We start from the raw sequence: 25,385 nt of genomic DNA on the forward strand, positions 1-25,385 counted from the left end.
CACTCCTTTATCCCTATCACCTGTTTCGCCCATCCCCCCCACTACCCGCCCTCTGGTAACCATCAGTTTGTTCTCTATAGTTAAGAAAAAGCAAAGAACACATCAGAATTCTGGACTTCAAGTACAAAGCTGTACTCATCAAGATGGTGCTGGCACAAAAACAGACACAGAGAGATCAATGGAACAGAAAACCCGGAACAGAACCCACAACCATATGATCAGCCGATCTTTGACAAAGCGGGAAAGAATATCCAGTGGGAAAAAGTTTCTTCAACAAAAGTGGACAAGAACATGCAAAAGAATGAAACTAGACCACTTTCTTACACCATATACAAAATGGATTAAAGACCTAAATGTGAGACATGAAACCATTAAAATCCTGAAACCATTAAAGTGTTAGAGAAGAACATAAGCAGCAACCTCTCTGACATCAGCCATAGCAACTTCTTTCTAGGTAGGTCTCCTGAGGCAACGGAAACAAAAGCAAAAATAAACTACTGGGACTGCATCAAAATAAAAAGCTCCTGTACATCAAAGGAAACAACAAAACTAAAAGGCAACCTACAGAATGGGAGAAGATATTTACAAGTGACATATCTGATAAAGGGTTAATATTGAAAATACATAAAGAAATTATAAAACTCAACACCCAAAAAATAATATAATAATCTAATACAAAATGGGCAGAAGACATGAACAGACATTTCTCCAAACAAGAGATCCAGATGGCCAACAGACACACAAAAAGATGATCAACATCACTCATCATCAGGGAAATACAAAACCATATGAGATATTATCTCACACCTGTCAGAATGGCTAAAATCAACAACACAAGAAACAACTGGTGTTGGCGAGCATGCGGAGAAAGGCAAACCCTTGTGCCCTGTTGATGGGGATGCAGTGGTTGACACCTTTAATAGAAGTAATGTGAACTTTTTTCAAATTTCAGATTCATTTTATAGGAAGTTTAAAATAACAGTAATATTGATGATAACCGTGATGACAAAATTAGCAAAACCATAATTTCCTGATTGCCAATCATGTGCCAGGCACTTTGATACATTTTCTCTGGTTTTCACAATAACCCTAAAAGTTAAATATTATCTATGGAAGAGAAAATAAGAATCAGAGTGGTTAAGAAAACTCTCCAGAGTTATGCTGGTAGGAAGTCACAGACTCAAGATGTACATTTAACATACTCTCTCTGTTTCAGAAGGGGAGAAAATGTATGTATGTATGTATCTATGTATGTATGTATGTGTGTGTGTGTGTGAGAGAGAGAGAGAGAGAGAGAAAGCAAATGATTAAGCAAATACGGCAAAATTTATAAAACAGTGAATCTGCTAAAAGGAATACTAGAGCTCAGGAATTCTTTATACTATATTTGAAATTTTTCTATAAGTTTGCAATTATTTCAAAATAAAATTAATAAACAAAAGTTTCTAACTCTGTGGGTACAGAGCAAACATTCATTTTGTCAGAAACTTTGTTAATCAGCCAACAGTTATCATTAATCAGTGACCCTGCAGACCCAACTCTTGCATTTCCTAATTAATGCTGTCATTGTTACAAGAGTTCCCTTATTAAAAACTAAATGAATAACAGGAGACTTCAGAAAGCTCAGAGTAAATGAGAGAAAATTTTGTTTAATTTTGGAAATTATGAGTAGAAGCAACAATAATAAAATAATCTTTAAAGATAATGACAATTTTTATAATATAGTTAATTCAATATCTTGGTGAACATTACTCAAGTTATATTTCAAAATGAATTTCTTCTTCTAAGTATATAGGAATAATATTTGTTTCTGGGAGTTCTTAAATTAGGAATTAATTATTTTTCTATATAATATGTAATGACTTTTATGTAAGGATGATGTAGATACTAACAAAGTTTATAATGAAGATATATACTTATTACATATTTTTTTAAATCATTCCATACTATCAAGGCTAACAAATTAAAGTTTTGCTTCTACCTGAAAATTGTAAACTCATGCTGAGAAGGTACAACAAATATTTTTGTCCGAGTTAAGTACTTGTCCTAAAACCTTAAAAAGACATGGATATGTGCATTTCTAATGAGACTAGTTTGGAAACACAATGGTATATCATACAGACGTCTTAAAATGTTTTAAATTTTTTTAAAGATTATTTATTTGAGAGAGAGAGAGACTGCACCCAAGTGGGGGTAGGGGCAGAGGGAGAGAGAGAGAATTGCAAGTTGACTCCTTACTGAGAGCAGAGCCCAATGAGCGGGGCTTGATCTCACAACCCCAAGATCACTGCCTGAGTCGAAACCAAGAGTCTGACAACCAACTGAGCCACCGAGGTGCCGCTACCATACAGACTTAAAAATATGTTGCAAGTTGACAGTATAGCATAACTTCTTAAAATTAAAAGAAAAAATATTTTCAGTAATGTAGAGAAAAAAAGTATTCGCTAGAGTAAATACAGGGAAGTTTATCATCATATTATACCCTCACAAAGTCTAAATGACTTCTTTAAGAACCATTTTATCAATATGATTATCAGAGTAGAAGAAATTACTTAAAAATTATAACACTTTTGTTTATTTTTCTTTAATAAACTACTAATATACTGCTTAATATGTGCCAGGCACTATTCTGCACTTAAATATATTCATTTCATCAACTTACTTTACATTCTGAAATATGAAATAAAAGAAGCCATTAATAGCTTTTTTGTGTGACTCAGAGATCAAATCAAAATGAATGACAGCATCACAGAATCATATTCTCTACTGATTGAATCTGAAGACACAACGGAAAGTCATCCAATCTGGAGAGGCATTCAGGATAATTTCTGAATTGGCATTATTCTATTTTTAAGATAATCAATATTTCTTACAACAAAAATTCAGCTAAATAGAATAAGTACCTTTCATTAATTTTTTAAAAATTTATAGCTCAAGTTAAAATGGTCACTTCTTCCATGTGCACTATCTACTAATAATTTTACCTAAATACACAACTGAATTTGAGTTCTAGGTTCTCGAAGAAAGCGCTAATGATCTATTTGGGGTGTTGTGGCGGGTGGAAACTCCACAAACTCTACACAAGCAGCATTTTACCTGCTTTGTCTTGAACAGCAACTGCTCCTTTCCCCCCGGCTGTTGTCATGGGCTGTGGTAGAGCCGTGCCAATGGGAGCGGTGGCTGCTTCCCTGACGATTCCAGAATTCTGAACTCCTCCACTGGTAGCACTCAGATTAATGGCTCGTTTGTTCACAGCTGTGGGCTTATTTGAACAGCCTTTATTTAAACTTGACTGAAATGTAATGGAATATTTAAAAGCTCAGGTTTCTAATGCTCCATACTATACATTAATATTTTATCAATTCCCTGTTAGGTTAAAAATATATATAATTTCCCTTACAAATCCTAAGCCTGCTGGTGGATCTGAGTTTTCTGCTGAACGAAAAAGCCTTTTAAAATATTTTTTGAAGAGAGAAATACGAGAATTAAGTACAAAAAAAATAGTTTTAAAACCAAGTATCAAATGGCTTTGTACCAAAGTCATTTAAAATGCTTTCATATAAAAATGATTATAAAGTAAAACTACACTGCACTTAATAGACAAAATATGATTTCCATATTCTGAACTGGACTTATTTAGTAAAATCAAAAACAATGAAAAGAAAGAAAATACCTTACCTTAGAAAGAGCAGTGGAGTACTGAAATGCTATACATCGCACAGATGTCTTGTGAGCGCTGATGGTTTTAACTGGTGATTTCAACATCCTTAAATCATATTGATATATCTTCCCCCGGGAAGATCCGATAGCCAAAGTGGCTCCATCAGGCATGAAGTCTACTGCAGTAAGAGGGGTGTCGGCCACTAGAGTTTTCACTAGCCTTTGAAAAGGGTAACAAAGTATACCTAGATATGTGAGCCTATACAGGTATGTAAGCATATGTGACATATAGACAGCTATGCGCCAAAACCAAAGTTACTGAGCATTTGGCAAAGTTACTTGAAATATGCATCCCAAATATTTGTGTAAAGCATAAATTCAGAACTAGTCTAAGACATTTCTAATACAACAGCATCTAAAGGAACTGCTGAACACTCCATCCTCTTTCTTCTATTCACTTCCAGTTGGTACGTTCCACATTGTCTAGAAGCAGCAACTATTTCTTTGAGTAACTACTACTTCCACAGAGAGTATGACAGACTTTCTGGGTGTTACTTCACAAACAAGGTCTCTAGCCTCAGGGTTAAGGAGGCCCTAACTATTCCCCTTCCATTTACTGACCTGCTCAGGTCTCAAGAGGACTATGACCTTTCGCAGGGGAGCAGCTGCTACTCTGCTCTTTCAGCTGTGCATTTCTTGAGAAAAAGCTAACAGAATCCCTGCAGCTTGATCCTCATGAAGCTTATACAGGGACACTGAACTGCTGATACTGAGATACGGACACTGAACTGCTGAAACCGGGCTCTTTGCCACAGCTATCCGGTCTGAGAGAGAAATGCTTACTGACTTTTAAAGTTCTTAGTAAAGTTCAAAAAGAAAGAATAAAAAGGAAAATTTTAAAAGAAAAAAGTGAAACAAGTAACAGTAAACGTTAACAAGGACAGAAGGTCCTTCCCTAGTCAAAACATTAGCATTTTCTTCCATGCAATCTTTAGATATTGTTAGGTGTCTTGAATACACCCATAGCACTCTTGTCCCATTTTTTTTTTAATAGCTAACCAAGCACACCTATAACTGTAAGAAAGACGGAAGGCACAATGGACCCAGATACTTAGAAGATTGTGTACCCTTTAGCTCTAGATCAGTGGTTCTCAACTGGGGGCAATTTTGCTACTTTTTCTGATATTGGGAGTGCTACTGGCTTCTATTGGATAGAGGCCAGGGATGCTGCTGAATATTCTCCAGTGCCCAGGATAGCCCCCACAAGCAAGAATTATCCAGCCCAAAATATTAATAGTTTAGAAACCCTGCTCTTGAAAATGAATTAATTTTAAGGCAAATTAATCACATTGCTCTTAAAATACACATATCTAGTTGTATTTCTGAAAAAGAATACTGTGCCTTCATGCTAAAATAAAGATGTGCAATCATTAACAGGCTATCCTCAACATTCGTCATTCAGATGTACTCTATGTATTTTTTTCCTGCATGGGAAGAAAAAGAGAAAATTCTATCCTTTTAGATACCAAGTACACAAACTTAAGATCTCCCAAACATTAATCAGAGGTCTATGCAAATCACAAATGTCTGCTAATGAGATAATAGTTATTTGTTACTAAATTAAGAAATGATCATGTTACACTTACTTCTTACTTGAAGTGTCGTAGAGAATGATTCTTTTATCCAAGCCTATAGTCACAAATAGCAATTCATTGACAGGAGAAAAACAGATGCCTGAGGCCGGAGCTTTATGCGTACTGTCAAAGTTATGGTATGGACTCTGACTATTGACATCCCAGAGAGTTACTATTCCATTATCCGAAACACTGCCCAGTAGTGATTTCTTAAACAAGGAGTACTTCAAGTGCCGAACAGACTGTAAAGATAAGAATAAATTTTATGCAATTGTAAGCATTCATAAGAACATTTTATATAATGTAAATAATGGCAACAGTCAACCACACTAGTCACAGGGGATTTAGGACTTTCTGGTTTTTAGAGTAACAGGTTTCAACTATGACAACCATAAAAATCACTTAGAGGACTAAAAGAATACATACCAATATTCTAGTAATTAAATATTTGTCATTATTTTATTATCTTGGAATAGAGTTACCTCAACCTCCCTTTTTGTAGAGGAAAAATATAACATGTTGAGATTAACTACAGTAATTCATCAGGGTTAGGAATACCTACCATAATAAAAATTCCAGTAGCTAATCACAGCCAAATTACAAATAAGAGAACACTGACAGAATAAGCAATATTTCAAATTTATTTTCTGTACATATTTTAGATATTTGGATATATTTTTTGAATCTGAGCATTTGATGTACTGGCATTTTAGCACCTTAAGTATTATAAAAAATTAACTAAACCACAAAGAAAGAATTGACAACACTCTAGAGCAGGAATGGACTATATCCTTTCAAAAGCATCTGCCTGAGGGCAATACTGGCCTTTCTCTAAACACGCATCCCGGGGTGTAGTAGAAACATTCTCTCTTTCTAGTTTCTGCTGGATCAGAATTTTAAAAGATCCAGTTTGAGTAAACAGATCTTGAATTACACCTCAATGAATTTTATCTACTTTTACTAAAATGTTGCTTTCAAACATGTGTTGATATTATCACTTCCTGAGCTGAGGATTAAGTATCCTACATTTAAGCTAATTTTTCCCTGCACAGAAATAGCAATGTAAGTATAGAAATTAATAGCAGAATCCCTAGTAGTGGGAAACTGGTTTTCAAAGAGTTAAGTTTATAGTTTCAAATAAAGCAGTGAATCAGGCTCCAGTAAGCAGACAGTAGCTATATATATAGGTTCCAGATAAATCTGGCACAAAAGTCAAATCTGAAGGGGTTTTTTTTGTTTTTTTCTGTCTAATCTATCATACTCCAAAAGCTTCTATATACCACTAGAAACCACACAGAAATCACAGCTTCTATTTTTAAAAACTCATATACTACCTATTTCTAAGATTATCAAAATAATAAATATCAGCCCTCAATAACAAAAATATTTATGAATAATACAAAACAAGTTCTGTCTAAGGAGACAAAAGGAGTATTTGTTACCAGACACCTTAATGTTAAGATAATTACTGTGGTCATGCATTAAATATGGCTCTTCATTTTGATACAGTTAGAGTACAAAGAGAAAATATTGGCTTATATTTTGCATTTTTGTTGAGGAAAAGTATATTCACTCCAACAGACAAATCTTTCCTCTGGTCTACACTCAAGGAAAAATAAACTACTGGGACCTTGACTATATAAAAGACATAGAGGGCACCTGGGTGGCTTAGTTGGTTAAGTGTCCAACTCTTAATTTCAGCTCAGATCATGATCTCAAGGTCATGAGATCAAGCCCTGTGTCAGGCTCCATGATGACTGTGGAGTCTGCCTGAGGTTCCCTCTGACCCTCCCTTCACCCCCAAGCGCACTCTCTCTCTAAAAAAAAAAAAAAAAAGACACAGAGATCCTTAGTGAACTGCGATTGTTTATAGTCACATATCAACCTAGAAAACATTAATTTTTTAAAAATTCTGTAGCACATTAAGAGTTTATATACTTATGGACCTTCATATAATCTAAATTTAGATTAAATACACAAGCAGAACCTTAAAAAAAAAACAAAAAACCCAATACCATAAAACATAGATCTCATTGGGGCGCCTGGGTGGCTCAGTGTTGGCTAAAGCCTCTGCCTTCAGCTCAGGTCATGATCCCAGGGTCCTGGGATCGAGCCTCACATAGGGCTCTCTGCAGAGCAGAGAGCCTGCTTCATCCTCTCTCTCTCTGCCTGACTCTCTGCCTACTTGTGATCTCTGTCTGTCAAATAAATAAATCTTAAAAAAAAAAAAAAACATAGATCTCATAGATCCACGAAGTACACAGAATTCAATCTCTTAGCCAGAGGATTCCTACTGGAAGGTGGTCATCCAGAATCTATTTGAATATAGCAAGGAACAAGGAGCTTACTACTTCATATAACGAGACTTTATAAATAATTAAAAATGCATTTTTTGATTAAGTCAAAACCTAAATTCTACATATTGCTTCATATTCTGTGGCCCTATATGACAACCCTTTAAGAAAAGAAAAAAGGCTAACAATAACCATAAATCTTCCTCTCAGATAACCTGGGTTCAAGCAGGGTCTCAGCCAAACTCTGTAGGGTCTTGGGTAAATTACTTAAACTCTCCAAGTCTCAGTGTTCTCACCTACAAAACAGAAAATGCTCTGATTTCCCAGTCAAAGTTGTTCTAAGGATTAAACAGACTCTCTGCACAGAGCCATGCGCACAGCAGCAGTTGCCACTACCCTCACAGGCTCCTGACTCATTCTTCATTGTTTATATACCCATTCGACCATCCTCTACACATATTTTTGTAAAAGACCCTTAATCACCCAAACTAATTTCTTTAAATGTCTCCCCTCCATCCCTCGGATACATTTCTGACCTTTCTACAGCCATTAAATCATCATGTCTTTAGAGTATCATTAAAAGAGTACCCAATGGGGGCGCCTGGGTGGCTCAGTGGGTTAAAGCCTCTGCCTTTGGCTCAGGTCATGATCCCGGGGTCCTGGGATCGAGCCCCGCGTTGGGCTCTCTGCTCCGCAGGGAGCCTGCTTCCTCCTCTCTCTCTGCCTGCCTCTCTGCCTAGTTGTGATTTCTCTCTGTCAAATGGATAAAATATTAAAAAAAAAAAAAAGAGTGCCCAATGACCTGAATAAATGAAGTATTAGTCTACTAAATTATATTTAAAATAAGTACTAATACATGTTAGTATTACCAGCCCTACCTTGTTCCAGATTCAAACCATTTCTAAGAAAAAAATATATATATATTGCCAAGAACCTTATGAAAAAACAACCCTGTAAGCAGCAATGTCATTTTTTCATACAATACTATTATTATTATATAAGAGTGCATATGCTTGTGGAGACATGTATGTTTCTAAATGTAAAAAGTACATCACTCACTATAGATCAAGTGTTGGCAAACTTTTTCTTGCAGGGCCAGGCAGTAAATATTTTATGGTGTTGTACTGCGAAAGCAGTTATCAATGAGCGTGGCTGTGTTCCAATAAAACTTTATTTACAAAAGTAATGGCCAGCTATTGGGTCATAGTTTGTTGGCCCCACAGTTTTCATAAATGTTTGCAAACAAAACAAAACAAAATATGGGGTATCTAGTCAGTTAAGTGTCTGCCTTCCGCTTAGGACATGATCCCAGAGTCCTGGGATCCAGGCCCACAGAGGGCTCCCTGTTTATCAGGGAGCCTGCTTCTTCCTCTCCTTTCCACTCAGGCTCTCTCTTGCTATCTCTGTCACTGTCTCTTTCTCTCTCAAATAAATAAAATCTTACACACACACACACACACAAAAGAAGAGGAAAAAAACCATCCATAATCCTACCACCTACAAAAAAACCTGGTTAACATTAGTTTTGTTATAAATAAGTCTTAGTTTTATTGTTTAAATGTTTTTCTGTGTGAACGTATGTTTGTGTGTATTAAGTATAAACAGAAAACCTGGGATCATACTTTATTATTATAAAGTCCACAATGTCATTAATATTTTCTACTACATGATTTTAACAGCTGGATAATACATGAATATATATCAATTTATCTAAATAATCCAATGTTGTACATTTAGGTTATTTCTAATTTCCAAGTACTCTAACTACTATCACTTTTAAAAACTGCTAATTTATGAGAGAATTTGCATTTTACTATTGTTCATATTTTAAAGGTTCTTGGTTGAAAAATGCTAAGTGACCATCTGTCTTCCTTCTTTTGTGAATTGCACATTAATCTACTTTGCTTATTTTCTATTGGGCTATTAAGATTTTTTTTAAATCCCAATTTGCAATTGATCTCACGATAATAATGACATTATTAAAGCTCTCATAAGTATAAGTATTTTCCCATTTTTCTTTCAATTTTGTTAATTTTTTTCAAAATATTGCCATTTTTTCAGCGTTTAAGTTTTTATGCACGTAAATTTATCAAATATGTCCCCCTAACTTATAACTTTGTTCTTATGCTTAGAAAAGCCTTACCTTCACAGAGATAAGAATATATATTTATATATTATTATAGCTTTATAATCTCTAATATATATTATAGCTTTATAATCTGTAATGTGTGTTCCTAAATACATATATATGTAGATATACATATATACTAGACACTCTATATACAAATATATGTATATAACAAATACTATACATATGTGTAGAAACACATATACACATATAAATATACACAGTATTCCTTCAACTCCATCCCCTCCCTCTTCTTATGTCCCAGTGTCATGTCTCAAGCTCTAATCAACTACCACTGGAGGTACTGCCCACTTCATTCTCAGTGGCTTACTATCCATCCTTCACACTGCTGTAGCAATAACCTCTTCAAAACTAGAAATCTGAACTTATTTGTCTTGCTTAAAATCCTTTTAACTCAAAGGCTCTGGGAAGTTAGTTGTTACAAGTGGCAGGTTTCTGAATATCTCTGAATTCCCCCAGGTATGTGTGTGTGTGTGTGTGTGTGTGTGTGTGTGTGCGCGCGCGCACACGCACATGCAGAAAAGACTTAACAAGTAGGCCTGGACTGCCTATCCTTAGAAAGTCCTACATCTCAAGGCTGGCCCTTGGCTGGTGTCTGGGATTTGGGGAGGTTTTCCACTGCCCTAATGATAAGAGCGACTCACTGACTGATAAAAGTGGCTCAGTGCCGAAACTATTAGCATGTAAGATATAGTTTATGACCGGACCATGGCTGAACAGCTGCTTTCCTTCTGGGAGTCAGGAATTTCAATATATGCTACATAGAGGGTATAGAGGGTGCCTAGGTAACTAGCCTCCACTAAAAACTCTGGGCAATGAATGTCTAATGAGCTTCCCTGGTGGACAGCACTACATACATGTCACAATTTGATGCTAGGGAAATTAAATACACACTCTCCACTGAGAGAGGTTGCTTCGAAGCTTACACCTTGTTTCCTAAGGACTTCACCCCATACACCTCTTCTCTGTACTGATCCTACTTTGTACCCTTTCACTGTAACAAATCATGGCCATATGTATGGTCATATGTTGAGTTCTGTGAGTATGCCTAGTGAATCATTAAGTCTGTCCTTGGGGATCCCTGGTGCAGTGAGTTTAAATAACTGAGGGTGTGTATGTGTGTATGTGTGTGTGTGTGTGTGTGTGTGTGTGTTTTACAGACAGACAGCAAAGGTAACATCCCATGAACATTTACAACAAAACTAAACAATCAGGGATCCCCACAAGCCCCAAAATACATGCTAACAGGTCAAACAATTAGCAGACACAAGTCCTTCCTAGTATTAGTATCTTTGCAAAAGGAGGCAGAAGGCAGTAACAGGGAATATGAGATAGCTCTGAGAATAAGAAAGCCCCAAATAGCCAATAGGTATTTAAAAAAAAAAAAAATGCATAGTGGCCAATCTGACAAGCCTAGCTGAAACCAGGAATATCTGCTGGACTGGTGGAACTATACAAAGGTCTACAGAAAAGTCTGAAGAGCTATCTGCAATGAACTCCCCAAACTGATCAGCTGAGATGCCTTCCTCCTAGGTCAGGGCACCACAATAGGGAGACACTATTAGGAATGTCATAATAGGAGTGGATGCAAACCTGAACAGGATGGAGTCAACAGAGCTGAAAGAGAGCTGAAGGAGACATGCAAGTCAGTCAGTGGAATAAAGCTAGGCAACCTCAGAAAACACGTCATCATTAAAACAAACAAAACTAACCAAAAACAAGAGGGAGCTTATAAAACTAAAAAAAGACACCCTAAACCCCCCATCTCTGTGTAGAAGTTCAGGGAGACTAACTCTACAGATAAATCCCACATGAAGTTATTATGAGAACAAGAAGAAAGGCACTTTCAGGAGATGACCAGCAAGAAAATAAAATGATACAAGACATTAAAAAACAATATAAATCAGAATTAGAAAACTTAGAAATGAGGTGTTAGAACTTAGCAAAGAATTAGAAATTTCGAAAGTCTCTTCAAAAATGAAGGCTAATTTAAAAGGAATATAAGAATGAATAAACACAACAGATAACACCTTAGAGACAGGAAAAAAGGACGGAATTTTTGAAAATTAGAAATAAGGAAAGAGTTAAAATGATTGGAAAGTAATAAATCAATGAAGACAATCTAATAAAGAAAAAAAGACATACGGAAAATAAATACTAAAAGCAGTAATTCAAGAAAACTTCCCCGAAAGAAAAAATCTGAAACTACATAGTAAATGCACACCATGTCCCTATGAATAGAAGACAGAGTGACCAACACCAAGACCCAGTCTAACAAAATTACTGGACTTTAAACAAATATCTATCTATCTATCTGTCTGTCTGTCTCCTTTGGACATCTAAGAAAAAAGAAACAAGTGACCTCTAAGGAAAAAAGTACTTAAATTATTATCAACATTTAAGACCAAAAATGATAGCAGTAACAAACTGAAGTTCCTCAAGGGAAAAAAAATGTGATCCATTACTGAATTACACCAAAAGAGAATTTATGTCAGAGAAAAAGTCAAAAAGCAGAAAATATATACTATGGAAACAATATTAATAGAGGTGCTCATTGTGATTATAAAACTTTGGAAAGTACCTAAACTATAGGAATGTTTAAGCTGTGGCATTTGGACAATGGGATATTATGGAGCCATTAAAAAATTATGGTCATGAGGGCGCCTGGGTGGCTCAGTAGATTGAGCATCCGACTCTTGATTTTGGCTCAGGTCATGATCTCAGGGTCATGGGATCCAGGTCTGTGTGTTGGTCTCCATACTAGCAGGGAGTCTGCTTGAGATTCTCCCTCTCCCTCTAGCCCTCCCTACCACTCATGTGCACTTTCTCTCCTTAAAATAAATAAAGAGATGTTTAAAAAAAAAAGTTATGGTTATGAAGACTAGTAAAATGAATACATGGGATGGAACACTACAGTGAAAAAGGCAGAAAACAAGACTGGATCAAAAGAATGATTATAATTGTATGGAAGGAAGATAGAGCTATACATAGAAACATTGCAAGAAAACATTCTTCCCATTACAGAAAATTTGGAAGAGCAATATAGAAGGAAAAAAAATAGCCTTTAAAAAGTATCTACATTAAAGATATAGATTAGAAGTTTATTTTATGCCAACATGTCAATTATAAAACTGCTTAAAGAAAATACTATATAGACTAGACAAATATACACATATATTAAGAAAATACATGGAGGACATATTATCATGCAAACACTGTATATCAATGCTCCTATATAACATCAAGGAGGCCACTATTCTAAAATTAAAGCTTTGTAGTCAGTCAAACTCTGAGTGGTAAAATTCAGGTATAAATATAACTGGACAAACAAGTTAACCTAATTAAAATTAAACTCATTCTTGATAAAATAATTATTATTAAGTGTAACTAGTATTTACATTTACTGGATTCTGTACCCAAACAGGGTTACTAAGACTTAAAAAAAAATCTATACCTGTGCTCGCTTCGGCAGCACATATACTAAAAAATCTATACCTAATCTATACCTAAAATGTCAAAAATTACATTGAATAAAATTAAATTATTTAACATATACTGAAATACATTATATTTATTTTTGAAATACATTATACTTAAAATCTCACAAATAGCCTGCTGCATTTAAAGATAATTTTTAAGTCTAAGGAATCATTAAATAGATCTACTTTGTAACTGCTTTGAAAAAGGCTGCGGTTTGGGAAAGGCAACACAGGTTAACCTCATTTGCTAGCCCACTGCTGCTGAACCTGCCAAACAGCAACATGCAGTTGTAATCTAGGAAGTCTGTCAGCCCTGGCAGTTCTACACTCCCTCCCCCAGGGCAGAAAGACACTAGGACCCACATAAAACTAATAGCTCCATTTCAGCTCAGACACTTCAAAGTTAAGATCTAAATATATTCAGACAATCTCATTTTCAATATGAGATCCAGTATAATACAATGACACTCCAGGTTTTTGTCACTTTTACTGAGAAATCAAATTGATGATTTTTAAATATTTAAAATTCTCAATTGTTCATAGAAACAAAAATTAAAATTTTTATTTTAGGGTGCCTGGGTGGCTCAGTCAGTTAAGCATCTGTTTGGCTCAGGTCATGATCCCAGACCATGGGATCCAGTCATCCTCCCCCCGCCCCCGTCAAAATCAGGCTCCCTGCTCATCTCAGTGGGGAGACTGCTTCTCCCTCTGCTGCCCTCACCCCCTTTGTGCACATACATGTGCGCGCTCATGCTCTCTCTTGCTCTCTCACCGAAATAAATTTTAATTCTTTAAAAAAAATAAAATTTTTATTTTAATCATTAAATGTGTCCTATCTACTATTTTTCTCAATACCCAGACCCTACCTATAGTAACTGATCACCATAAAAACTGGGCTGGCTAATGGTGTATTTGAGTTGAATTATGTCAATCTTCTGACAGACTTAAAATTTTTATGAACATTGTCTAAATTTAAGAAATGAATATTTAACACATTTGAAATCTTAAATTAATTTTAAGAGCTCTAAATGAATGCTCAAGTAACAATTCTATGCGTCTAGTCACCAACAGGTAAAATACACATATCAAAATCATTTGTAGGGGAAAAAACACTCCAAAGATTTCAGTTACAATGCTTGTAAAAGGGAAAGATAACTATGCAGAATCATGAAAACCTGACTTTCTTTACTAAAAAACCTGAAACTGCATCGTTACACAGTGACCAAATGCTATTTCCTAGCCCCGGCACTCTGTGTTAAAAGTACAGAGGGAAATGAAATAATATAATACACATAACATATACAAACATTTGTTCATGGGAAGGGGGAAAAATTAAAATACTCCAGTTCAATTTCCTCACTTTCTTAAATGCTTTCCTTTTTCTAAGTCAAACATACAAAACATGGTTACTGAGGTCAAGTTACAACAGGCAAATTAGCAGGGGTTTGGAAGGAATACATTAAACCTAAAGATACTCAAAACAGTTTGGGAAAGTAAATCATAAAAGTTATTTTAATGATTTAATATGATTAGTCATGAAAAGCTCACTGACGTTCACTGATCCCTTACCAAATGTTAGGAACGATGCTAAACACACTCAGCATCTCATTTAGCCCTCAAAACAAACAAAATGTAAGATTCTACTGAAAGTATATTCTCATTCTCACTCAACAGATAAAGAAAAGGAGGCCTGAGAGTTAAATAACTTGCCCAGGTTCACACAGCTAGCTCTCCAAATAAATGTGTACCTGCAATACAGAACTATACTGAAGATTCTATGGAGATGCTGACTTGTGGTAGCAGGAGGAAGAAGACACACGAAAATCTCAGATGACCTAACATAAGAGATAAGCCTACAGCATTACTGTTTTCCTTAACTAGAAGATAATGTAAATTCAGTTTTGCTATGCCAATAATCAATGAAAATCCTTTGAAAACCAACAATACAGTGACCTATCTGTCACCTAGAATTTTTAAAATATCTTTAAAGTGACAAGAGAATACCGCAAAGTTTCCAGAAGCTTTGGATTCTCAAATCGTTATACATTCAGCTGCTTCTGAGCTACAAAGAGATCCCAAAGAAAACAGAGCTACCACTCTTAAAGAACAGATCTTCAAAACAGTCAGAAGTCCTGCAATCTAAAAGTCCTTACTTGTAAAATGAAAAATTAGAAAATGAAAAATGAAAAAAAGTTTGTAGCATACATCTCACAAGTGAGTAGCAAAGATTAAACGAGAAAATGTGATATAAAGCAGTAATCACAGTGCTTGAAAGACAGGAAGTGGTAGTAAGGATTCTACAAAGGTGATAACCTCTGCCCAGAATGCTCTCCAAACCCTCTCACGACCTACAGTCACCCCCGTGGCAACAGGATGCTCTTTGCAATGAATAATGCTGACATAAATATACACCTGTGTGGAAAGCTGAATCCTACATCTCCCACCATACACAAAAATTAATTTGAAATGGATGATAATAGACATAAATGGGAAAGGTAAAACAATAAAGCTTCATCTAAAGATAAAACAAAAAAAGGAAAACAATAAAGCTTTATCTAAAAGAAAACAAAGGACACTATTTTTAAGACCTTGAGGCGAGCAACATTTTTTCAAGAGAACACAAAAAGCAGCATCTGTAAGTGAAAGTGATATACTAGACTACATTTCATTAAATTTAAGAACTTCTGTTCATTTTCTAAAGAGGCATTAGAGTTAAAAGGCCAGCTCTAGACTAAAACAAGATATATGCAGCATGCATATCCAAAAGATTACTCCATCTGGAATATAAAACTATAAATCTATCAGAAAAAAACACAAGTAACAAAACACAAGGAAGAACAGACTTGAACAGTCACAAAAGAAGGCAAATGAAAATACACTCAACACATCCAACATGCAGAAACGCAAATTAAAACCACAATGAGATACCAACACAACCATCAAAATTGTTATAACTAATAAGATAAACAATACTTGGTATTAGAAAAAATGTGGAGCAACTGAATCTCACCAACATTGCTGGTAGAAGTGTAAAATGTCACAAGCACTTTAGAAAGCTTTTTGGCACTTTCCAGTAAAGTAAAGCACAAAGCCTATTATGCTAAGACCTACACCAGGTCTTAGGTGCTGCCTAAGCTAGTTCATCCCTGAGTATTTACTCAAGACAAATGAAAACATATCTCCACAAAAAGACATACACAAATAATATTCACAGAAGCTGTATTGTAACAGCTAAAACTAAAAACAATGCAAATGTCCATCAACAAACTGTGACATATTCATATTATGGAAAATGACACAGTAGTAAAACAGTATGAGCTACTATTCCATGCAACAAGGCAAATAGTGAAGACTAGAAGAAACCAGACACATCCAATTCTTTTAAGAAATATGAAATATCTTAACCCTGGGAAGGGTTAAGATGGAGTCCCCGGTGTGCCAGAAATGTTCTATATCTTGTTCTATACCTTCTATACCTATACCAGAAATGTTCTACACCTTCTGGTAGTTACACAGGTGTATGCATATATAAAAATTCATCAAGCTTTATACTTAAGATGTAGGCACCTTATTATTTAAATCATATCTCAATTTTAGAAATTTAAATACTCTGCACATAATAAAGACAAGAGCAATAACTAAACTTAATGTTTTCAGAACTATTCCTTCAAGTCTGTTGTTTTTTTTTTTTAAGATTTGTTTATTTATTTGACAGACAGAGATCACAAGTAGTCAGAGAGGCAGGTAGAGAGAGGGGGAAGCAGGCTCCCCACTAAGCAGAGAGCCCAATGTGGGGCTCGATCCCAGGACTCTGGGATCATGACCTGAGCTGAAGACAGAGGCTTTAACCCTATGAGCCACCAAGACGCCCTGCTTCATTTCTGGTTTTAATTTAAAAACAAACAAAACAAAACAAACAAATAAACAAAAAAAACTCTCTAGCAAGATACAATAAAAACTAAAATATAAGAGTACACATGGTAGGTATCTGACCTAACTTCTATGTTTCTAAAAAGTCAGCCCAGAACTTTTTATCTAAATGTGTCATGCTTTTAATATATCAAAAATCTTTTAAAAAATTGGAAAGGAAGAAAGAAAATTAATTTCCTTAAAAGCAAGACATGTGAACACTAGATTAGATTTTTTTCACTATAGTTCCAATGCTTGGGCTTTATGTCTTATTATCAAAACACAAATAACCAAAAAAGGAATGACAAAAACAAAATATTAATTCTTGCTTTTTTTTTTTTTTTTAGATTTTATTTATTTATTTGACAGAGAGAGCGATCACAAGTAGGCAGAGAGGCAGGCAGAGAGAGAGGAGGAAGCAGTCTCCCTGCAGAGCAGAGAGCCCGATGCGGGGCTCGATCCCAGGACCCTGAGATCATGACCTGAGCCGAAGGCAGCGGCTTAATCCACTGAGCCACCCAGGCGCCCCTTAATTCTTGCTTTTATGACAATACTAATATGTTCTCTGTGGCAAATCACTTATCCACATGCATAAAATGCAGAAAGTGGAATTACCTGTAAAGACTTCTTTCAGTTCAGGTTTCTAGGATTCTGACATTCAAATAATCAAAAACTCTGATTAGCTCCTCAAATGCCTTCCAAAATATAAGCTGAATCTTTGGTCTGGCATTCAAAATTCCACATTAACACTAGGCTCATACTTATCTTTCCAATCTTTTTTCACATTGGCTCTATATAGAAACCTATGTGCCTTCCTTAGTTCTTTAGATTTCCTACATACAAAATATCCATCTCCCAAAGTTCTGTATTAGCCTATTAAGATCTCTGTTACTCTGAATCCACTCACATATTTATTAAGGATCTTTTCCATGTAAAGTACAAAGCTGGATAATGGTTGAGAACCAAGAAACAAGACATGGTTCCAACTATAAAGTGGGAATGTAAAGAGCTAAACTTAGTATTAATCAGAATCAAGTAATTAGCAAAGAAGCCAATTTATACTGTAGTAAAACAAAATAAAAATTTTTTAAGTATTAGACACAGATGAAATCCTCCCTCCTTCACTCTGCCCTATTGTACTCCCGAGTAGTTCTCTCTAACTGCTCTGAATCACTGTAACATTGTTTCGTATCAATCATCTATATCATTTTTATGTTTATCCAATACATAAGAAACTTCAAAAGACTTTTTTGTTTTTAATATCCATTAAATTTTCCTCAAACACTAAATATATACTATTCAAATCATGATTTCAAAAACTGCTTTTCAAAAGTGAAGAGCTCCCATATTTTATCCAATAATAGTTAAGGCCAAAACGATTATAATAAAAAGTAAGAATTAAAAGAGATTGCACCTCATTGGAAATTTCTGTGGAGAATATCACAGAAAGCTAGCCAAGGCTTAGATTTCTTAGATTTCAATTAATTGAATTAATTCTTTTACAAATTTTACAGATGAATATTACATAAGGAAAAAAATTACTTGACTAATTTTCCTTCATAAAGTTTCCCTCACTACTCCTGTATTAACCCAAAAGTCCATAAATAAGCTTTGGGACTTTTACTATCATATATTTACACAAAAATCAAAGCTCAATTAACCATGTGCCTAAATACACTCAACCATCCACATCCACCAAAAAGCATTTGTGAACAGAAGTATCTGTCTTATAGCTGACATAATCTGAGCTACGATAACTGTGATGTTATAAAGATTAATATCCGTATTTCAGATTTAACCTACTCAAAAGCTCTTTATATTTTGTCATATACAGTTATATTCTAGGAGCATATTTAATGGCATAACTGAACTCATGTAGGCAACATAATCTAGTATGAATTACCTTGTTATTTGAATATTTTTAAACAATACCATTAAAAAACAGCTAGCTCTAAGTTTTTTAAGCAAGCTAAATGCAAATTTAAAATACTTAATTTTGAAAACTTAGAATCACTATCTTATGTAAGATAATTCAAAATCTACCTCATCAGTGCTGATTTGAATAAATATAAACTGTACCTGGTTACTGCCATGGCCAAAAGGAGTACCAGATAAATTAGTGGTTACACTGTGCAAAATAATTTCACCACTGAGAGATCCAGAAGCAATGTAGCAATCATTCCAATTATATGTGACACAAGTTACTTCATCTTTATGATCCTGAAAGAAAGAAATGAAAGTAAGTACACTGCCACATAACCTTCACACTGCACGTTTTCTTTTTTTCTAAGTTACATTTTTTGTAAATATTATGTATTTGTAAATTTAATAACTACTTTAACATCTTCCTTAAATAACCTTAAAAAAATTACTCAAATGAGTAGGAAACTATTTGATCAACATCAAGTCTTCTCGGGGTACAGAGACTTAGTTTTCATAACTGTAATAATGAGCAGGCACTTTGAAACAAAAGACAAAAGGGAAAGGTAATTTTCTAGACCGCATATGTCTACCTTCCACTGACAAGTAACATTTATTCCACGTTGACTATTATGAGAATCCCTGGCCTTGAAAGAATCACAGTTCAGTGAAAAGACAGGACATTTAAATTAACCTGAAAATGGCAGAAGGAATGCTAGATGAGTAGTAGAGGCAGTGTCTTAGGAAAGACAAAGAGGCATGACTGTGACCTGAACTGACAGAAGCAACTGTGGGGAAGACATAAAGCTCTAGTTCAACAGTAAAGAAAAAATAAATGATAAGCACGGGGAGGGGGAAAGAAACCAGACACACGAAATGGAAGAGAGCAAAAACAAAAGCTCCAAAGCCAGAATAAGCAAGGCATAGCTGAGACACAACAGCAGTTGTTTTCATTTGCTGGGAACATTATGAATTCTTATTCAACCTTAGAAGAATCCTGGGAGGCAAGGTCACTTTTCTCATTTCATGGACAAGTTCACTACATGCGGCACAGAAAGGTTAAGAAATCTGTGCAAGCTCACATACTACTAAGTTAAACAGATCCAAGATTCAATTCCAGGTCAAAGCCCAAAGTATATTTCCCTCTCTATAAAAGGCTGTCTCCCAATCCAAAGGGGAATCCACTTTGAGGAAACAAAACTGGTTTTAAACAAATGGGGTTCACAAGCACTGTATTTTCCAACATCAAATTAGAGATATCTAGCAGGAGCATAGAAAAGTGATCAGGGTTAGAAGTATAGTTTTTAACAGTTTGCTGTTGTATCTTAATAATATAAGTGAACTAACTTTTGTATCTAATAATTAGATTAATTAATGCCAAGAAAAGTAGCTATAATATTCTACTTATAATCCAATGTTTTCAAATGGACCTTTGAGCATGTCTACAGGCATCTTTACACTTTATTATACTCTCTTAAATCAAAAAAAACAATTGCTTATCCTGAGGGAAAAAATGTCTGATGAGAAGAAAAAAAGGAGGTATTTAGTGCATTTGGAAAATTATGAATACGAGGTCCAATACAATTACTATGACTTTATAATGAAGCAGGTATCTTCCTTATTTTAACTGTGGGAAACAAGTTATTCAGTAAATATTCAGTAAGCACCCACCAAGTGCCAGAAATTGTGTTTCCAGGGAGAGCACCGCAGAGAAGAGACCCAAAGGTGAAAGATTAGATTTCCCACTATCGCAATTACTCAGTCAAATACCTGGTAAATGAATGAATAAAGAAATGAAGTACTCTAAGAGTTGCAAACAATGAGAAGAGACAAAACTATCTGGAATAACTGGGAAACTGAGGACAGAAAAATAAGTGGCATTATGCCACGCCATAGAGTTAGAAGGGTAAGTGATGCTCCTAAAATAAATGAGAATATGTGACGGAAGTGGCCACAGCCTTCCAATCTCTCCTCAATTCTGTAAAATAATCTCTTTCATAGTAGGTATATCCCTCTGAATAGCTTTAATTCAATTTCATAATTTAAAAAATTAAACAATGGATAATATCTGAGTTTGTAACTCATCTTTGTCATTACTAGCTGTTTGATACTGAACAAGTTCTTTAATGTTTTTGAGCCGGAGTTCTTCCATGGGTTCACAGAAATAGTACTACCTGCTTTGCAGAATTCTTGTGACACAAAGAATAAACATACGTTAAGCACAGTGGCTGGCATATCAAATAACTCAATAAAAGTTAACTATTCTTATTGCTGGCAACTCTTCAAAGTTTAGCTTTCCAAAGTTTAGCTAATATCTAAAATAATGAACTTCCAAAGGCAATATTTTATGCAACAATTATAGGATTATATTTCTGTTTAAAACAAAATCATTCTACATATAATTTACTCAGTAAGAATTAAGCCAATGACATCTGACATTAACAAAATGATAATGTGTCTAGCATTTGCTTCAAAATCTGAGGGTGAGATTATATAGTAATCTTATTATAGAGTAGATAAGGGCACATATAAAATAATATTGGCCATGAGTTGATCATCAAAGTCAGATGAATGTGTGTATTAATATGGCTAGAATTTTTCATATTAAAAGTTTTTTAAAGACATATGAAAATGAAAAATAAGTTTAAAGGTGAATTTCCAAATATTTAAAGCACATTATAGTAAAAAGAATTACAAAAAAATCATAACCCAGAAGCCTTCATGTGATGAGTATTATTTTCTAAAACTACAGAGAGCTAATTATTTAAAGAAACACTAATTATAAATAATAATTTTATAAAATAGTTCATTACCAAGATGAAAACACACACACACAAAATAACACAAAGAGCCACAATCATATACATTAGAGAACTAAGAAGTCAATTCCCCAACTATGATTAGTAGGTTGATTACAGCCATCCCAAAACCGCCCTCATTTTTTCAGAGAGACTTAAAAAAAGATTTCTGATGACAACTCATACTTTAGAAAAAAGTAAGGGTGGTTCACTGAAAAAAGAGCAGAACTGAGTGAAAAGAATAAAGGAAAAGTTTTAAACACCAACAATATGCATTAGTGACATACGTGGAGGTAAAAATATACCCCCCCCCAAAATTTCTGACTTAAATATCATCTTTATTTTCCCTAACAAATCTCACTTCAATTCTGAAGCATCTTATTTTATCATAAAAGCTCAAAATTAAAAGTTTGGCAAACACTCTAAACATCATAAGATACTCATTACTGCAAGGATTTTTTTAAAAAACAGTAAGTTGCTTACCTTAAGAGATCGATGAACTCTTTTTGATTTTAAATCCCAAATGTTAACAGTGTGATTTAGGCCTCCACTTACCAAATACATAGATGTGGAATTTAAACTGACACATGTTTGCTTTTGCTATTAAAGAAAAAAAAAAAGTTACCTTAATTTAACAGAGCCCGGAGCTGACTTTCAAATCCCATCCAACACTTAGTGAGCACTCTGTAAACATTTGTTGAATTAAATGCTATAAACACCCTAAGACTCAGATTCACCTCTCATCATCTTCCACATGCAATCAACAGCTTGAAAGGAGTTCAAAAAGGCTTCAGAAGGAACTCAACCAGACCGGTGTTCTCCTCCATAGAACAGAGCTGACAGAGGAAGCTTAGGGAACACCAGTAAGTCTTGGCCTCCCATTATGGCTTACTTGCCCTTAATATTGCCCCTTAGTAAAACCTACTCTTGCACTTTCACAGAGTATCTTGATTCTTGAATCTAGAAACAGCCCACAGCTCAGGAAACACTAAACATAAAAGAGACTTTATTTTATTTTTTTTTAAGATTTTATTTATTTATATGACAGAGACAGAGATCACAAGTAGGCAGAGAGGCAGGCAGAGGGAGAGGGAAGCAGACTCCCCATGAAGCAGACTCCCCGCAAAGCAGAAAGCCCGATGCGGGGCTTGATCCCAGGACCCTGAGACCATGACCTGAGCTGAAGGCAGAGGCTTGGGAAAGTTCGCAAAGAGGACAAGATACTTGCCCAAAAATCTCACAACAGAGTCTCCCCCAAAGGAGCCCAAGACTCAAACATGAGATCATCAGAACCTACCTCTACACTCTTCCTCACATCTGAAAAGGGACCATCCACTCAGTTTCTCAAGATAACAGTCCAGAATTACCCTTGATTCCACTTCTCCTTCCCTGCCATCTACTGTAAGTTCTTTAAACTCCCACACTAACATAACATACTGTTGCTACCAACACACTAATCCAAACCCCACAGAACCACAAGAACAGCAGCCTCTTAACTGGTTGTCCCACTTCTGACCTGACTCCCCTACATTCTAGGTTTCACAAGTAGGATGACCTTTAAAAAATGCAAATCAGATCATGACTCTCCCATTTAAAAAATGCCAATCAGCCCTAGAATAAATATCAAACTCATTAACCTGCCTTCAAACCCTACTTCATCTCTCACCATTCTCCTCCTCACCCATTAATTCTCCAGTCACTCTGGCCTTCTTCCATTCCTTAAACATTATCAGCCCTGTATTTGCCTCAGCGCTTCTATACCTCCCTGGAAACCTAAATTCCCTGAACCCTGGCTGAATGATTTCTGGTCGGCAAGACAGCAACTTCAAAGCCACTCTTTCTGGGGCCCTCCCTTGTATGTAACCTGCTAACTTTGTATCTTATTTTAGTTCTCTATGTAGCAACTTAATCACTATCTGGGTATTCTGTTTAGTAGTTCACTGTCTTCCACCAGAATGTCAGTTTCATTAGTGCAAAGGCCATATCCATGCTCGATAAATATTAATGGAATAAAAGGCTAAAAATAGTTTCAAGTTTTTTCTCACAGTGAGTATCTGTGAGCATCTCTATCTGGAGGCATCATGAGTAACTATGCTACATAGTAATGTTGCATGTTTTTTCTCCTATTTAACCCTCAGATACACTCTGTAGTTACATAAATTGTTCTTACCTCTAGTTGAATACAATGGGGGGGGGGGTAGTGAATGCCAAAGGGTACCTTTTATGACTTAGCTAAAAGTTAAAATGTAAGCTACATAGGTTTGGGCAAGTCATCTCATCTACATTTCTTCATCTGAGAAGTGAAAAATCAGGACTTAGATTTATTGTTCTTACCTCGAGAGTCCACATGCATCTGAAAACACCCTGTGCTCAAAAGGGCACTTTTCTTAAAAATTTAATTCCAGTATAATTAACATACAGTGCTATATTAGTTCCAGATGTACAGTAGATGATCACAATTAAGTGTACTCTCAATCCCCTAGGAGAGCACTAGATTCTTATAAGAAACCTTTCCCTACCCCAAGGTTTCTTCCAGGTCTGAAATTTTGACCAGGAGTCAAAATTACTAAAATATAAAAATATCAGGAACACATTACATCAATGTTTCAATATAGTTGGTACAATTCCCTTATAGATACCATTCTAGGAACTGACTTTGGTCTACACACACTAGTATGATTTAGAATCTGCGGGCACCTGGGTGGCTCAGTTGGTTGACCGTCTGCCTTTGGCTCAGGTCATGATCTCAGGGTCCTCAGCTACAGCAATTGATGTGGAATAGTCACAAAATCCTTAGAATTGTGTCCCATTTTTAAATATCTACTATTTTCATAATTCAACAATAACAATTGCAAAGTTGTCAAACTATTCTAAGGCACCATGTATAGAAGGAGCACAATATATATTGTAGTAGAAGTAGAAATTGAGATTATTTTGATACTGATATTCAATTCAACAAATGTTTGTTGACACCTTTGATAGTACCTCAAGATCCAAAAATGACTAAGATGTTCTGCCTGCTCTTGAAGAGCACAGTTTACCTCTTATCAACCAGGGATGTTCTCTGCCTCAATTTTACTTGACTGAGTTTGAACAGGCAGTGTGTCTCAAATTCCATATCTGCCCTCAGCAGACACTCTCTGCCCCAGACTCTAGCATTTGTGGGCTGGATGTGATGCTTGTGTTAATCCCACCTACCTTTAGGAAAGGATGGATAGAAATCAAAAGTCCTTTTTAAATTAGATGAGCTCATACTCCATTGCCCTTCTGTGTTCTTTCTAACTGAGCTATCTTACCCATTCCAGTGTGTAAAATTATGACAATGCATAATGGTTTAGGGCCTGCTATGAAAACTTTGAACCTTAAATTAAGAACAAGGTATCAACTACTTGTACCTTTTTAGTTAAAACTTATTTTTTAAAAAAAGCTTTCAAGGAGTGTGACTAAAAATGAGGACATAATCATTATCCTGAATCAAAGGAATTAACATATAAAACAAAAAGATGAGAAAACAACATGCAGTGAGAACTTCACTTAAATGC

The 25,385-nt window shown here is 35.3% G+C and overlaps 1 protein-coding gene across 3 annotated transcripts in view; it reads right to left on the reverse strand.

The window, feature by feature from the left end:
• NEDD1 (NEDD1 gamma-tubulin ring complex targeting factor) overlaps window positions 1–25,385 on the reverse strand; it is a 47,871-nt gene that overhangs the window by 16,545 nt on the left and 5,941 nt on the right. For 2 of the 3 annotated variants that reach the window (XM_046013597.1, XM_046013598.1), the window contains 5 exons: window positions 22,327–22,443; window positions 19,205–19,345; window positions 5,307–5,536; window positions 3,679–3,880; window positions 3,097–3,292 (listed from right to left, as the gene is read on the reverse strand). In XM_046013597.1, the coding sequence (XP_045869553.1) occupies window positions 3,097–3,292; window positions 3,679–3,880; window positions 5,307–5,536; window positions 19,205–19,345; window positions 22,327–22,443 (886 nt within the window). The remainder of the gene's footprint in view (window positions 1–3,096; window positions 3,293–3,678; window positions 3,881–5,306; window positions 5,537–19,204; window positions 19,346–22,326; window positions 22,444–25,385) is intronic. The other variant, XM_046013600.1, reaches the window with a different exon arrangement.

This window comes from Meles meles, chromosome 7 (genome assembly GCF_922984935.1).
Source record: "Meles meles chromosome 7, mMelMel3.1 paternal haplotype, whole genome shotgun sequence".
Classification (NCBI taxonomy): Eukaryota; Metazoa; Chordata; class Mammalia; order Carnivora; family Mustelidae; genus Meles; species Meles meles.